At 42.0% G+C, this 18139-nt stretch overlaps 1 protein-coding gene across 5 annotated transcripts in view; it reads right to left on the bottom strand.

The window, feature by feature from the left end:
* Positions 1-365: 365 nt before the first annotated feature.
* cdh8 (cadherin 8) overlaps positions 366-18139 on the bottom strand; it is an 82417-nt gene continuing 64643 nt past the window's right edge. For 3 of the 5 annotated variants that reach the window (XM_044030600.1, XM_044030603.1, XM_044030602.1), the window contains 6 exons: positions 16277-16521; positions 9661-9797; positions 6553-6674; positions 5712-5829; positions 2674-2925; positions 366-2521 (listed from right to left, as the gene is read on the bottom strand). In XM_044030600.1, the coding sequence (XP_043886535.1) occupies positions 2028-2521; positions 2674-2925; positions 5712-5829; positions 6553-6674; positions 9661-9797; positions 16277-16521 (1368 nt within the window). In that variant the 3' untranslated portion in view covers positions 366-2027. The other 2 variants (XM_044030601.1, XM_044030604.1) reach the window with 2 other exon arrangements.

Genomic DNA, 18139 nt, shown 5'->3' with positions numbered 1-18139 from the left:
CATACAATGACAACATGTGGTCCATGAGAAAGGGTTGAGAGGACAAGAGGACCTCTCGATCAACCCGCAAAAACACTGCCTTCTACATTCCCCATAACACAATCAAGATCTATTTTTGACCGCACAACAATGGCAGTAAACTCCGGTGCCTTTTCATTTACAGTGCTCAAGCTTAACATCAAATACATCGACGCTTGTCATGAAATATTGGCTGATCAAGCTAATTGTTTTCTAAAGCTCCCACCAGACCCACAAAAGCCATTTTGCAGCCATTTTCACAGGCAGAGTGGCACTTCCACTGACGAGTACACACACACACACTGTATTGTATTGACATTGCATAAGAAACCACACCCATTCACACATATTTATAAAAATATATTTCACAAAGTAGGAAACAATACAGGGTATCTTAGATTACAGTACAGGGAGTAAATAATTGAACATACACATTTATAAGCATTAAAGCACAGTAGAAAATATGATCTGCATGTAGGACTATTCCGTATATATTGTTTAGTCTACCGAGAACTGCCATAATACTGTATCAGTACAAACTGAGTATGCACGCAGCTGTAGTGCCATTGAGATTCTCGTTATGTGCAAGAGCTAACGTGCAGAGACGAAACCTACCACCTCATTAAAAGCTAATGACATTAGCAGTAACGCTATGTACAGTACAAGTCATTTTCTTGATATCATACAGTGTAAGCACAATATGCACATGGTCTGGATTTGAGTCTCCATTTTTTTTCTTGGGCTAATGCAATCTTTCCTAAATGAGATTTGATGTCTGGAGAGAGTCACATACTATGGGTAGGTATCAATTTTGACATTTGTGCTCAACCGGCCACTGGCTGTACCCCAAAATATAGTATGAGACACTCCTTACAGTCCCAAATGAGTAGATCATCTGCATTGTTACAGTAACTTGCGAGTGAGCTCTTGGTGCCCGCTTACATCTAGTCTATTTCATCAACTGCAGTAAATTCATGATAAGGTTTGGCTATTATGAAATCGTGTTCAAGTGGCTGAAAAACAGCTTCATGTGAAATAATCTAAATACACCACAAACTGTCAGCACAAAGAAATGATTTAAGAACAAATATACAAAAACTCATAGAACAATAATGAGGAATCAACACATCTCTTGTCAAAAAACAGTAGATTACAATTGTATTTAATGTTGCTTCTGTAAAAAGAAGGCCTCAGAGTTTCTACATTTCTCTTTTTTGTCTTCATCTCAGTCTTTTATAGGCTAGTAACACTTGCGACCCACACCTGTAGCATGTAAATACAAAGAGTTGTATAAAGCAAGCCTTTCTGGGCTTTAGATAGTTTATAAATGTTGCCACCAGAGAACACACTGTATCAAATGATAACAAATTCAAAGCCATTTAAAGCCAATACTGGTGTTTGTCTTTTTGCTTTTTTTCAATCATCCATACATTCATCATTGTAATGTAGACCATATATTGCTTTTATCATCGTTTTGTTTCAGCTCACCAATCAGCAGTGCGGCTTCGGCAGCCAGTTATGAAACAAGAGTCCTTCTGCAGCTTTTGTAGTCCAGCTCGCTGCCCTTGTCGCATGGAGTATGATGTCCACTCAAGCTTGAGAGAACCCAAAAATATCCATCCTTTCACTTCATTGGGCAACTCTCAGCAAACCCAGGATTCTTCTGCTACTGGCAGTCACGGCAAATGACTAACACCCAAAATACTGCTAGACACTCCACAAAGGGATCTAAGTTACACTCCACAAGAATCATAGCTCTCCTAATAAAAAGACATTGTTTGGCTCAACAGTTACAATGCGCTTGACGTAGTGGATGACAACTGCTATCACTCTAATAAGAATACAAAAAGTTGGCCTCCCTTTTTAACTGTTATTTTTTTTTGTTTGTTTGTTTGTTTGTTTTTAAACACCTGTACCTAAAAGCCAGCAAACCCCCTAGCATTTAATACACAAGTATGCGGACAGAAAACAAATCGCGAAGGTCTTTTTTTCCCCTAACAGACCAAAGGTCAGGTCTCGCGGTCACTCTCGCCCACAGAGTAGAGCTCCCCCAGTCTTCTGAAGCGTGGACCCCACTCTCTGAGATAGTCATAGTTCTGGTCTGAGTCTGACGACGCAGTTTCTAGTGAGCTGAGTGAGCCAGCAATGGATCCACGACCCTCGTATCCATAGATCTGTATGGAGTCATAAGGGGGCGCTGTGGGGTCATTATCTGCCTCGTGAAGCCGTATGTTGATGAACTCATCCACATCCACACCATTGGGGCCCGACTGCTGGCCTGCTCGGGGCATAAACTGCAGGTCGGGCTTGATGTCCTTGCGAGGTAAGTAACCACTGATGCCGTCTGGGTTCTGCAGCGTGGCGATGTCGAATGCCTCCGTGTCCTCTTCGCCGCCTCCTTCGTCATCGTAGCGGATGATATTCTCTCTCACGTCCTCGTCATCCTTGATGATCAGAGGCTCATTCTTGTGTCTTCTCAGGGTCACAAATAGTACGACTATTACTGTCAGAAAGAAAGACAGGAACATGGAGGGAAGACAGAAACACGGAAACAGAGACACAAAAAGATCCGGTCAAGCTTGGTTTTCTCTCACGTCATCAAGGTTTTCATCCTCACCTATTACTGACAGTGTTACAGTACAAAAAAGACCTCACCTAACAGCAGTATAATGCAGGCCAGGATGGCAATGAGGGCTCCCATACTAAGGCCAATAGGTAAGACATAGGCCTCCACATTACACGACTGCACTATGCCGTCCTTGCTGCATCCACAGACTCGGATGGTCAGAGTGTTGGTGCTGCTCATCGGTGGATTCCCATTGTCCGTCACAATGATTGGCAGGAAGTACATCTCCTGTTTCTGTCGTCGGAAGGTATCATGTTTGGCGAGCACGCTGATTGAATTGTCTGTCAGAGAGAGGCAAAGCCAAAGATGATTCTTTTTTATAAGTGAAAAAGCCATTAATATTCATGCTGGCAACAGACTGGTTCCATTTATTACATTTTCGTGAGGATCAGTGCAGCATAAGGGTAAACTAATTTCACATCAATTGTCTACAGTGATTTGACTTACTTTTCCTATCCCAATGCTGTCTATTGATTTCAGCCACCTTCCATTTTCTCAGCAGCCCAACATAGCAACTCTGAAGACGAGCGGGTCCAAATTCTCTGTGGCCTTTGAAAGCGCAAGAAATGAAGAGAACCTGGCAGGTGACACTGACTTAGGAGATGGCACATGTCTGCCCAGAAAGATGCCAGCTGCTCTTTGATGACACTTCTGTGAAGCTGTCTACTCATTAGCTGGCTCTCCTTACCCGGCTCATATTATCAAACATTTGCGTTCCCTTGAGAGTCTACTCCTGCTGATCTTATGGAAAATGTGCGCCGGTTCTGATCGTCTAAATTTGATCGCTCTGCTTGAGGTTGCGCCGTCAAGAAGAGGGGGAATGGATCTGGTGATGTACCAAAGAGAGACGGGTCACGGTGAAACATCTGTTGACGGCGCAGTCTCAACCAAAAGGTGGAGAGCTTGACGATAGACTCGGTATATTTTCCTCAAAGTGGTCCTTCCCTTCGCGAGCACTGATACGTCCCATTTCATCTGGATCACTCAGTAGTGCATAGTGAGTGGTCAAGTATCGACTATACTTTGTTGAAACACCAGGGCTTTTCCTCGTATACGGGTAAAAATAGAAATAAACATTTCCTGGTTCTTCAAGAGGCAGTTATATAAATGAAACAGAATGAAGTCAGTTGAGTTACGAGGCGCCTGTGTCATTATCTTTGATCTATTAGGGCACATGAACAATGTCTCATTGACTGATGGATGCTGATGAAAGCATTGTGTACATTGAAATGTTCATTCTCACTGTAAGAAAAGCAAAGGCTCACTTGAATATGTTAGCGATGAATACATGAATAAGTGGGAGGCTCCAAATGACGGTAGTGGCAGTCAGACTTCTGAAGACTCCTAGGATAATATGAGTGACTACACACAGTGCTATTAATTAATACCAATAACATTATAATAACATGTAATAGTAGATATTTTACAGCTGAATTAACTTTCTGATCACTGATCACAATAGGTGTTTCTGTATTATGTTAATATGTGCTGCTTTATTGTTCATGTTTCTTATTTTAGTGTTAAATTATGCATTGCATATGCATTAAAAATGGAAATCGCTATGAAATAATTGGTCTCGCACAAGAGTACCGTTAACACCTGCTCAAATCATAAAAGGCACTCCCATTTGCAGTGAAAATTCATTATCAATAACTTTTTTTTATTATTAATATATTTTTAATGAGGGTTATAGGTGTATTAATAAATCTTCATCGGGTTCCTGATGTGGAAGCCTGGGGTAGCGTATATTTTTAAATAACAGGTCTACGGGACACCACCTTTCAAATATGTACTAGTTCATGTCGGCGAAAAGCTGCTAAGGACAAAGAGAATAAGGAATACATTATAATAAACACATTGCAATCTATTGTGATTGATGTTGACTGATTTGTTTGGCTAAAGTCAGGGACGGGTTTGTAGTCCTAGAAGTGTTTTCCAATACAGTTCATTTTTAGTAAATAAATCCTTTTTTTCGTGTGTGAAACAACAGCCACTTGTGCCACAAGTGAAATCACAGAATAATACAGAGGTTATGAGCATTAAAAAGGAGTATGAAATGGTGAGTCATTGTCACTGAATCATTACTGCCAGTTTTAAAGCAATATCTCTCCAAGTTTTGCGAGCATTAGTCTCTGTCCCCGTACAATTTAGACAAAACACATGGACAAGGGGCAGCAATTTATTCCCAATGAGATAAACTAAAGAGCAATTGTTATTTCTTCTTTAAAAAGTTAACCATGGATTATGAAAATTGTTCAATTTGCATTTTTTTTTTTTATTTTGGCATTATGTGTTAGACTAATAAATCATGTTTTCCAGGCTGGCCCACTGTTAAGTGTGAGATTATGCAGCTCATTTTTTTTTGCATAATCACCAGCCTCTCATTTTTGCCACCCAACTCTCTGACACGGCTTTACAACAAGTGGTGTGAAAATATCTCCTTCAAATCATTCCTTAATGCCTCTGAAGAGAGATGACTGAGCTTAGCAAGCAAAGGCTATTTTTGTATTGCATGTGATTATTCCACACGTCTCACTACATGTTATGTATCTATTTTAAAAGTGAAATGTTTCTATTTTTGTAAAAAAAAAAAGAAAGAAATACATGCGATGAATAATACACAACACCGTGAAGAACACAGCGCTTCAGATCATGGTATGGAAAGGATAGCAGGAGGAGAGGAATTGGATTGAGATGAGAGAAAAACAGCAAATAAACCAACGAGAGTACTTAGCAGACAAATTTAGTACCATCTGCCAGGCTGCAAAAGCTCCTAGGAAGTCATCCTACATTGAGCCACAAGACTACCACGAAAAGCCATTTGGATCCCATTCATTTAGTTTCCTTCAAAACGCACTGGGGAGTAAAAAAGAAGCTGGTGTCCAGACAATTTCACATCTGCTAATTGTGAGCTACACTGATCCACCAGATTTCATCTCCAGTATTGCTAACATGCCGCGGGCTAGATATTGGACTGGAAAGCCATTGGAGGAATTTACAGAAACTGTCAAACGGAGTCAAAGCTGCCACAAAACCGTGGCGTCTCTGCACTTCTTTTGTCTCTCACCTGGGTTGTTTTTGATGGTAAAATTGGGGTTGTTGAGCATCTCGGGCACTAAACGATAGTCAAAGTAGTGGCCCTGGATTGGGTCGTCTTTGTCTACTGCGCTGACGGTCTGGATCACCTGTGATGAAAACAGAGACAGTGAGATATGCAGAAGAGAGCTCGCAGCCATTAGAGGAGGCAGCCTATTCATTACTTTATTTTTGCCACCTGAGACTGCCTCGGTGCGAAAACTGGCTGGATGAAACCTGATGAAATACACGCTCTATTCATTCCTGGAGTTTGAGATTATTATCAATGAGGTCCTGTCTAGTCTGGCACACTTTCTAGCTCCTGGCTCTATCTGTTAACCTGTCGTCATAGGTCTTATCATACTGCATGTCTTTATGATTGATTGGAAATTAGAATTCAGGACCTGCAGGACAGTTTTCTCTTTTTCCCACCCCCTCCCAACTTTTCCTTCCCAGTTCCAACAATGCTCGCTATTGTATGAACACAGGTCCCCCTGAATGAGGTCGATTGATGAGAATGAGAATGCTAAGTACTTATCTGGGATTTTTGGCTAGGGGACTCATTGTGCCATCTGGAGGAAGACATGAAAGGCAGCCTTGAATTATGATCCACTCTGATCAATCCTGACTGCTCTCATTTCCCCCTTTGCTCTGCACACACTGTGTCACGGGAGGACTGTTGCAGGAAACAGGACCACACTCCCACCTCTGTAGAGTCCCCGTGAAATAAATAGGCTATAATTCACTGTGGCTAGTCATTACAGTGGAGAAAAGAGAGAGAGAGGGGGGAAAAAAGGGAGAGAGGGGACAAAATAAAGTGATGAATTACTCACCTGTCCAGGATTTCCGTTTTCACACAGAAAGGCCTCATATTCAGTGGCAAACTCGGGGGCATTGTCATTTATGTCCATTACTCTTATGGCCACAATTGCTCTTGATATCTGACTGTGATTTCCTATAGAGGGATAGATAGATAGATAGATAGATAGATAGATAGATAGATAGATAGATAGATAGATAGATAGATAGATAGATAGATAGATAGATAGATAGATAGACAGATAGACAGATAGATAGATAGATAGATAGATAGATAGATAGATAGATAGATAGATAGATAGATAGATAGATAGATAGATAGATAGACAGATAGATAGATAGATAGATAGATAGATAGATAGATAGATAGATAGATAGATAGATAGATAGATAGATGAAATCAAAAAACAAGAGAGATAAAATAGTGAGTGAGCAAAATGATCTATCTTTGAGAAAACAATACAAAAAACCAACACGTTTACACATGTAATTTCGGGTAAATTACATGACCTAGTTTTAATTTCCTTTATTTTTCTCCTTCATTTTTATTTCTCTCTTCATTTCCTGAACTGATGGAGGGACAGATGATAAGCCACATCAATCTACATTACAGGCTGTTATCAGTGATGCAAAACAGGATTCGAGGCAACAGAGAAAGAAAAGAAAGAAAAAAAATCCATTCAAAGTGCTTTTGAAAATCCCCTGTACCCTGTAATGTTTAAAACATGAGGGTTAAACATGCATATTAATGAGTCATTGGTAACTGAAGTCTAAAAAGACAATAAAAGGCAGTTTAATTAGATTAGATGTTGATTGGAATTATTCATCACTGGTAATTGACAGTCCCTTTCAAGAGTCCATGTGAACGGTTGTATTTATGAGCATGTTCCTGATGCCAGCCTCTTAAGCAACCCATTTATCTGGCCTTAGAAAGTAGCCTTGGTAAAGCCGACCGATTCTGCCAGCGATTTGTTTTAACTCCGTAGATCCATCTGGCAAGGACGCCCTTTTGGCCAACGACGGAATCTCGGCACAAAGGGAAGAAGAGCAGCTGTCTTTTGATTTGTTGCTGTTGCTTCCATTTTAGGCGACTTGCTCCACGGAGCTCCCCCAGGGCAAAAGTCATTAGACACCCTCACTACATACGTAGCCATTGCTTCGAGAAAACTATTAAGAATGTATGTCGACGCGTTCTCCGGCGCTGGTCTGACTGGTTGTCTATCAACAGAGTGTACAGAAGCATTGGTCATGCTTCTCGGAACTGAGAAGTGACTACACCCTCTCCAGACCCATACTCAATGTCAAACCAGATTGAGATTGCTCTGGCATTAGCCAGGCAACTTAGAAAGCCATGCCACAGTGGCGCCATAATAGTTTTATATTTTTATTTCATTTATTCTTATGTCCTACAAGAGGGATGATGAAGTATATCGAAGAAGTGAGGTTGTCTAATTTGGTTCACTTATTATTTAATTATTATTCAGTTATTTACTATATTAACTCTTTGATTTTAAACAGTTGCCTCTGTGCTTTTTACAATGCAATGGACAATTGAATTTCCACAAATAACCAAGAATTCAACAGAGCTTGCCATGTTGTTGAAATGTAAGATTTATAAAGTATTTTAGACTTACATCTACATTTGCTTCTGGCCAAGACGACTGCATTTGCCCGAAAATATCACTTATCCACGGACCACTGTTTACTTTACTATATATTCCCATGTTTTGCATGGAGGACAAGATGCCCAAGAAAATTCAAGACCTTGAGCCGACCTGGGGACAGTCTGAAAAAGCGGTGAGCAGTGAGGGAGTGGGAATTGACAGTCTGATAGACAGCATAGATGGATTAGGGCAGATGGAGAGCGCGAGGCAGAGACCAACCTCCTGCAAAAGTGACTTTCCCCCAGCAGCAGCAGCAGCAGCAGCAGCAGCAGCAGACAGGGAATAGAATCTGATTAGTCAGATGTCAACTGATGCAAGGCAGCAGAACGCATATCTGTTTGGGTGGCAAATGGCATCGGTATAGAACTGGGAACACATCTATTCCTCTTCACGCCAGAGAACACACCGGCTCCCCCTCCCCATCCGTGAAGAATAAGCGAAACTGCCATATTTATTTTGGCAAATTCCTATTAGGTGCTCTCAGAGATGCCACGATCTAAAGGCACAGTTACTTTGCCAAGAGGCATGCAAATGCACTTTATATGTATGGGTGTAAGACATGACAAGGCACCCGGCTTATCAAATGAGACACATTCAAATCTTCCAGTGATGGAGGGATTCGTCTGTACTGCACGGCCAACACATTATGACAGTGTTTATGCTTTCATTTGTTTGGACAATTAATGTGTGTTGACTATGATTAAGAAGAGAAAGGGATTGATGTGAGACAGAGAATGGAGGGGGAGAGAGAGAGAGAGACAAGGAGGAGGACATGGAAAAAAGTTACAAGCTGTGTAAATGTCTATTCCAATAGCCTCAAGGGGTACATTAAGCTTTATCACAACATACAGTCCCCCTGAAACAATCTGTATGCAAATAAAGCCTTACATATGGTTTGAGCTGTTTGTAGCTCTGCTGGCAAGATTTTCTACGTAGTCAGTGAGTTTTGTGGTTCGCAGATGTTCTTTAATCTGTAATGGAAGCTGGCGTTTGGAGCAATCCACTCTAGAGCATGTCTTTAAAACTGTTTATTTGATACATCTTAAATGTTCTTTCACTTGTACAAATTGACTACTGAGCTGTTTAATTCAATCAAAACTCAGCAAATGAACGTGCTCGGCGCCTCCGTGGATTCAAATGCTAATCGTTCGGGCCACAATCTTAACGTGAACAAAAAGGGCTGGTCTACAAAATGCTCTGTACACTGTCCTCCTGCAGTTCTCCATCTAGTCATCCATTGTCTACCGCTTTATGCGCCACACGAGGGTTGTGAGCCACTGCAGCCAATCCCGGCGTACACCCCGGACAGGTCGCCAGGTTCCTGCAGTTCTCAATTTTCTTAAAACTTGCATGCCAATGAATTTTGAACAACGTGTTGGTTTTGAGAGTAGGACATTATGATTCACAAGGCAGGGCATGCACGGCAGGGGGAGAGCAATCCAGTATGTGGTTACTTACTGACTTCTGTGGCAGTTACTGTGATGTTGTGCCACATGTCCGTCTCCCGGTCCAGCGGCTTGGCAAGTGTGATCTTCCCATCGTCTACATTGATGTTAAACTGCCTCTCCAGGTCTGTGTGCCGATCGATGAAGTATCTGCGAAGAGAACCGATCATGATGAATTTGACCCGAAACTTTAGCAATGGCACCAGCGAAGCATATTTAGCGGTCTCGTGGGTGGTGTGGTTAACGGGACCCCACCCATCAAGAGAAACCACGAGATTAATGCACATTTAAACAGCCAGAAATCAATGACTACATCTGAGGAACCTATTACAGGCCTCACATTAGCAGCAGGGAGACATTAAAGCCCCATCCGATCATAGTGACACCCCTGCAAAAAAGACAGCAAGAGCATGTTATGTCAGGGTGAGAGATGAGGTGTTGTTAACCCTGTTTGGGTTATGTCAACACTCAATGGCTCCCAAAGGCTTTGAATCACTAAGTGAGGACAGCGTTGTGTCAAAGAAAAAGGGGGAGGTCGGTGGATGTGATTGAAATAAGCCAGCAAGCATGACCTTGCTTGACCTTTGACAAATGAGCAACTTATATATAGGATCTTGTCAGTAACACACTTCACTGTTGAAGTGATTAAAACGCACACTTTCAAAAAAAAAAAAAAAACATTAATTCCTGATTCTATTTTTGTGTGACCCACGCTGTCTTTTTGTCGCGAAAATACGGTGGCAAAACAAGAAACTATAAGCACATCTTTCCTTCATGTTGCGAAAAGCACATCTCCAATTCTTGCGCTGAGCCTACACAAAACGGACTTAAATAAAGAAGCCGTCATCGCGGGTCAGTTTCGCTTTGGCTCATTTCATTAGATTTGATGTGTGAGAGTCGCAAACATCCTACTCAACCAACACACAGAGGCCCAGTGATTCACATGAGCTAATTACACCACATGCCACACAAGTGTCTCCAAACCTCCAGGACAAGTTGTCCCTGTTCCTGCCTCTCATCTTCTCTCGCCCTCTCTCTTGCCTTTTACTAAATAACAAAAACTTATATTCTACTTCTCCTCGTGAAATCTATATCCAGCTGGGTCTAGCTGGGTTTCATTTTGTTTTCCTCTCCTCTCTGCCCCATTTTCTCCTTTCACCTCAACCGGCTGAGGCAGATGGATGCACATGTTTGAGTCTGGTTCTGCCAGAGATTCCTTCCTGTCAATTCGTTTTTTTTTTCTCTTTTGTCACACCCTCTGCCCTGCACAGACATCCCTCAGCCACCAGGGACTCTTCTGACACGGTCTCCCCGTCTTCCTAACCCCGGGTCTCTCAACAGTGGAGCCGCTTATCCCTATCAGTACAGACCCATTGGCAGGAGCCCTGGAGTATTTAGACGAAATAAAGAAGGGGAAGGGGAGAAAGGAAAGGGATGTAGAGAGGTGAAAAGAAAGACGGACAAAGAGTCAGAGACAAAGACACAAAAACAACAATTTATATGAAGGAGAGTGCTGCTTGGTAGGGAATGAAATAAATAAACCACTGGCCCAGATTCCAATTGTTGGGGAGATGTACCGAGCCATGACATTTTCATTTTTGAGATGAAATGGTGTAAAATCCTCTAGACACTGGGCTGGGAGACGTCCATGAGGACCCTCCCCTCCTTCCCCCCCTCTCTCTCTCTCCCTCCCTCCCTCCCTCTCCCCTCTCTCTATTTCTCTGTTGCCCTGCAGACGCTGAGCACTTTCAAGACAGGCAGACAGCAGCAAACCACCTGGGACTAGCCTCTCTCCTGCAGACAGAGTGGATCCCAGTCAGACTCTGACAGCCTCACGTGGAAGCGAGGAGACAGACCCTGAAATGTTCTGCCACCTGTCACTCAAATTGACAACGTGATGTGAAAAGAATTAAAAGCAAATAAAAAAAAAATGATATCCGGCGCCGTGCGTGCACAGCTTCTCCCGAGCGCGGTGTCGAGGATGTGTGCGCGTGTCTCCGCTCGCGCCGGCTTTGCTTCACTTTTCACCAGCCTCTAAATGGCATTGGACTGACCTCAGTCGAACAGTTGAACATCACTTAGAGGCTGCTCGTGCCAAATATCTCACAGCAGAGTAACTGACGAGTGTCTGGCGACTGATGCAACAGACATCCAAGAAATATTTCGCCTCGCTGTCAAACAAATGTGAGATGCTACCCAGAATGCATCAGCGTGAGGGAAGCTCTTCTGTGCGTAAGATAAAGGCGGTGCATGCGGTGTAATCGAGGAGATCATTACATCTTTGCCATCAATTTAAAGGGACAGTTCAGCTTTTTAAGGGTGTTTTTTTTCTGAGGTGCTAAAACACGTTTCTGCTCTGATTGTGCAATTTTAGAGAGTGAGCTGTTAAAGTTCCGTTTCCAGTCAGAAAAAGTTAGTTAACTACAACTTAAATCTGTGACGAGTATATCACACATTATATGTGATATATGTTAATGTCAGAGCAAGAGAGAGATTAAGCCCATATGTTTCCTTTGGGATCTATCTATCTATCTATCTATCTATCTATCTATCTATCTATCTATCTATCTATCTATCTATCCATCTATGTTTTATGGAGAAACGAAGAATGGAAAAAGGCCCCGGTTTGTTTTTGCTGGACAATATTAGGGACCGAGGAAAAAAAGGTGAGGCGTAAGATCCAGAAGAATGACCATTATGTAAAGTGTCACTAAAGCCTTTATGTCTGGGCCTTTGAAATGGATGTAGGTCACAAAAGGATTTCAGAACCCAGACTGCAGATAGGAGCAGTAAATAATATTCCGATCCAGTTTCTCATAGATGCTCTAGTAAACAGGAGGAGCTGAAGCGAGCTAAATAGAAGTACAAGGTCAAACTGGAGATGAACTGGCAGTACAGCACACATGCAACGTAGAGGTGAAAAAACATCAGGGGACAATCTTTGCTACATCCTAACCTCACAAACAGAGAGGCTGTACCTTCATGGAGTTCTGGCTCCTGACTGAATAAAGTGTTGTGGGAAAGTTTCTCCAAAAATTTACCCTTGAGACCTAAGGTCCCATGTCAGTGAGCAAACACTACATCAGTGACACCTGCCAGAATATACAGCTACTGTATTTAATATGTAATTCACTGAGTGGACCAATACAAATGTGTTATTTACTAACCATTATGTGTATTTTAACGATTAAACATGGCAACCACACATAGCAGGCTGGCTGGTGTGGATGGTGTAGGCCTGTGTGTAATAGTGAGTGCTGGTTTTTACGTTTGTCTGTGTGGTTGAACGCTTCTGCATGAATTGAAAAAGAAGAGGTGAAAAAGCTCCTTTTTTTTTTTTTCCCCCTGCAGAGAATAAAATTTGTCAGTGACATTCCTGCTTGTTATTAGGTCAGTAACTCTACTGGGAGCATCACTGATGCGGAACTAATTTTTTCCGTCCCCTGAATGCTGACCAGTGGTGTTTTGGCTGTTTTTTTTTTCATGTTGTTTGGGAACTTTTACCAGGTTGATGAAAAAAAAACAAAAGAGTCTGAATAGCAGCATAAAGGATCTTTGGTTTCCTGGAATGTTCATAGAAAAGCATTTTTCCTACTGCAGTCATCTGTGCTGAAACAACACAGGAAAGCCTGCAGAGACAAATGAGCTTTGCAGAAATGCAGCGCATTCCCCGCAGATGTGCTCAGCAATAAAACAATTAAAGGAGAATAATCAAAATGTCTTTAAGTTCCTGGTATTGCTCGTCACATTTTTATCTTCTGAAATAAAACACGGCCACACCTTTTTCGTGAATTCCAGTCATTTCGGTCGGACAGCTGCCGTGAGTGCCAGATGTCACATCACTTTTTACTGTAGGTGATCAGTCAGGTGGAAAATGACAGCGCACAGGCTCCAGAAAGGAGCAATACTGAGGCAGTGTTTCACAGAGTGCACCTGAAATGTTATTGGTTGGATAAGTACAGCTAAGGGTCTGTGTGTCTCCTGAGTGCATAGGACATGGAGGCCCACTAGAGGCCACAGTGGCTTTCTCCGGACTGGTTTGGTGTGGAGGTTGTGTGTGTGTGTGTGTGTGTGTGTGTGTGTGTGTGTGTGTTGGGGGGGTCTAATCAGAGCCATCGACTTGAGAGCTCATGGTGATCAGGTTTACAGTATATTTACAGTTGCCTCTGCTCTCCTATAGATCCAACCTTTACAAACGAGTTACACACGCGGTGAGGGGAAAAAAGAGAGGAAGAGCAGGACACCTGGCCTGATTTGTGTCATTTACAGCTATTCCAAGTGTAAAGACGTGACATTCTTTGTGAACAACATCAGTGTCACAGTCAAGACACTGTTTTTATACAACACTAAGCATTTAGAGATTCTGCAACCAGATGAATCGAAACACAATTTCCATTTACAAATGTCTAATCATGTCAGATTATTATTATTATTATTTTTTAAAAAACAGCTATTAGAAAGTGAAAAAAACCTATTGTACATTCACAGATTTTACAAAAAGGGAAATATCTAATAATAATAATAATAATAATAATAATAATGATAATAATAATAATTGTGTGTTACTCAATTTTATAACTTGACATCCCATGTGCATTGCAGACAAACACAGCTTTTAAAGTAGAAGAGCTTTGGTTTATTGAGTGGTGAAGATTTTGTCTGGAGTCTACATTATTTACAACATGCTTCTGATCTCGTCGGAGGCATTTCTGAAGCTACAGCCTTCTGTCAGCCAGTATATGTGGAGGATTAAAATCTTTTAGACATAATCATTTTATCACCCAAAAGCCTTGCAGAGTTACAGGCTAATACAAACCATGGCTGGAAGTAAAATCAAATGGTCTTTGGTGAGGGTGATACATCATTCTAAGCCCTCCATGACAATAGTTTGTTTCATCTCATCCCCCCACAAAGAAAACACTTGACATCCATGATAGATCATACTCATTTTGAAGATTTGCACGAGGCGGGCTGGGGAGTGGTGTGGGTTTTGGTCAAGAGAGAAAATCGTGGAGATGATTAAGTTATTTGTGTTTACAAAATGCAAACTGGCAAGTGTGTTTTATGGACAGGTATATGCCGTATCATCATTATCAGTGTTTCTTACAGGAGCTGTGAGGTGAATATAGTGTAATGAGTCCTTCTATCAGCGACTTTTTTATTCTTTATCTTCAGCTTGGAAAATGAAATGCAAAGTTTGTGAATGGGCTTGATTTTAAAAAGGAAATCTTAACCTTAGCCTTAACCACATTTCCTAAAAATAACGTTTTGTTAAAAAAAAAAGAAGGATGTTTTGTGCCTGACGGTCACAGTGAAAATGAGAAAAAAAAAAGTCTCCACAAATTAGGAAATTAATGATTGCATAAACTACAAAGCGAGCATGAATGAACAGCCTGAGGAAAGTGCAAAAAAGAAAAGAAAAGAAAAGAAAAAGAAAACTCGAACTGCCAAAACTTCAAGTTATGTGATGCAGTGCTTTTGACGTAGTTTTCATTCTATCATGCTCAAAACATTTTACAAGTGCCACAAACAGGATGTTGAAGCCTGGACAGTTTCATAGCAGCAAATGTGTGAAAAGATCGTGTCAGCAGGGTGCTACCATCTGGGTGCACACTCATTCATTATTTAGTCAATGTTTTTTCTCTCTCTCTCCAACTATAATGCACTGAAGGTGGCGCATAACAAAAAAGTAGGCAAATCTACATGGAAATACTGCATACCATTCAGAGGAAAATATGATTTCTCAAACTGATTTCATTCACTTCTCCCGTTCGCTCTAAAACACAATTTCGCATGCGCGGACAAAAGGGGACTAGGACGCGGCATAAGAACAGAGAGGAGTCAAATATGTCATTATACATGAAATATTCCTCTCCTTAAAAGGGGGACAGACATGATGCAACCTCTGGGCTCAATTCCTCCAGGCAATCTCATCACTAAACATGAGGATGCCACCAGACAAGGGGGGGGAAAAAAAAAATAATGTAAAGTGAAGCAGGCCTGCTCTGTAGCCTCAGCCAATCTATGAAACCCAGTCTGCTCCCTGCTCGCCATGCAATTACACACAACCTGTTGAGTGTTGTCCCGGGAATGTGGTCAGCAAGTCGCTGGAGGATTAATGAAATGCCAAGATGGAGGGAGAGAAATTGCCTGTATAACCTATCCTCAAGGTGCCCTTGTGGTATTTCCAAGAATGAGTCACACATCAGGATAATATAGCAGCGCTATAGTAACACAGTGGAAGAGAAAGTTGCGCGGCCTTCTCCTGTATAATCTTTCTTTTTAAGTACATCTGTGGAAATAAGAGCAATCATCAAGTCGCCTCCTCACTGCCACAGACACGAAGAGAATACTACAGCCTCCAAAGGTCACAGCCGGGCACGAATGGATTTAATTGCATGTCTCAGTGTCAAATCTTTTATTAAAACATTTCAGTGTAGCCTGAAAGGACCCAATTGTTTGTCTTTTCTGTCCACCATCTCTCGGCGTTACAGATAAGAGCTTTTTTTTCCTTTCTTTTTTTTTTTTATTTCTTCAAGGTTTGTGATGCACAGTCAAGAGCAAACGGTTAAGTAGCAGAGTAAAAACTTCCCACAGTAGCTCACGGTTAACTGTGTTCGTCTTCGTACCTGACAGGACTTCCTGTGTAATCTGGATCCCTCGCGGTGACCGTCCCTATGACTGTGTTGATGGGGGCGTTCTCGTTCACTTCCAGTAAGTACATAGGTCTGGAGAAAACGGGGGGCTCGTCGGCGTCTTCGACCACGATCTTCACCGTGGCTGTGTCTTTGAAGGGCCCGCTGCTCGGCTCCAGGCGGAGGTTGGTGGCCTCCACTTTCAGCGTGTAGGCTCTCTTGCTTTCGTAGTCCAACGGCTGTGTGTGGGGGCACAGAGAAGAATGACACGCATTAAAACACAATGTGCAATTTTTAGATGACGTTCATTTGTTCCAGATTACAGGAAAAGATGTCCGTACCTTTCCAACATAAAAGATTTGGTCAGCTCATGATCATGTGATGAAGTGACGTGCCGCATGTTTTACATGGAGCACATTAAATGTACCAGTCGTGGAATCATTTAGAGGAAATGAAATACTTAACAACAACAGATGCCGAAACTCTCATATAGCAGTTTGATTTTACAGATACATAATATTTTGTATGCACACTTGAATGTGAAGAGATTGTGGCAGACAGTGATCTGTCTTGTTGCCGCAAACCAAATTCATTTGTATCATCATTTTCATTTTAATCAGTTGGTCACAATAATTGTAATTTTCAGAGAGGCACAACCTGTAAATATTTTTCAGTCTTTATCGGCATGAAAGAACACAAATCTCCCCGCTAATACTCTCTGTGACAGTCGATTATCAGGGCTTTCATCCCGCTATCACAACCAGGTGGCATAAAATAAATGAGAACAGGTACTTATTCAGGACGATAAAGAATGGTGTCATTTCCCAGAGAGAAATAAACAAATTTTGTTCGCGACATGTCGCCATGTGATTGACATATCTGTTTAATCCCCCGTTTTCTCATGCTATGCTGTCGTATTTCTTTAAAGATGGCTTGTCATTAATATTTAAGAGAAAGAGGAGAGTCACAATTTTACTCTCTTGGCATCTCTGAGGACACCCCAGACTGTCACAATTTCATTCTGTATCACCTCTGGTTGCTCTCATACGACTAGAATAATGGGATCAAGTCACTTCCTCACTCCATAACCAGGATTTATAGGGAAATCAAAAGTGGGCCTTGCCGCTTGAGGGCATGGGAACTGGCTTGGGGAAAGAGGATGACAAGGAAGAGGAACAAAAACAAGAAATGTATTTAGTCAGCAAGCAAGGGGAAATCGTCCCTGAGGTCACAGGATCAGTGCTGAAAGCTCATGGGGCCAGAGAGGGCAGGTGCACGAGTGGATGGGGAGTCCTGGGGGCTCAGCGGTGAGACCATATCAGCAGCTGGGAGTGGGTGATGGTGGGGCAGCGACCTAAGGCTTTCCATTTCCACACTCCCACACTCCTGGCATCAGGACAAGACAGACCTAAGCCCCTGAAGCCTCTCCAAGCCCCACTCCTCTACGCTCAGAGAAGCTATTTGGAACACTTTCATTATTAACCTCCCCTTCTTCTTCCTCATCCTCCCCCTACGCTTCACTCCTGACGCCCAACCCGCCCTTCACTCCTTCCTTTTTTCTCTGATCACACTGTCTGTGTTGGCAAAGTATAGAGTGCGGCCAGACCTCGAGCCGCTGGATCGTTCTTTCTTTCTTTCTTTTTTTTTCTTTCTTGACTAGGCTCACATCGCTCCGCTTGCCACACAAAATTGTATTTACTTGACAGCATGTAGAAGCAACTCATTACATTTGCTTCCAGTGTCCTGACATAGTGTTGACACATTTAATTACATTAAATCCACTTAAATGGTTTGAGGAAAACATTTAGAAAATAGCTCTGTTAATGGGCCAACTTAAGTTGGGGTTCAAAATAATTT

The sequence above is a fragment of the Solea senegalensis genome, linkage group LG7 (genome assembly GCF_019176455.1).
Source record: "Solea senegalensis isolate Sse05_10M linkage group LG7, IFAPA_SoseM_1, whole genome shotgun sequence".
Taxonomy (NCBI): Eukaryota; Metazoa; Chordata; class Actinopteri; order Pleuronectiformes; family Soleidae; genus Solea; species Solea senegalensis.
The sequence above is the reverse complement of the archived record's forward strand: the minus strand, read 5'-3'. Positions and strand labels throughout refer to the sequence as shown.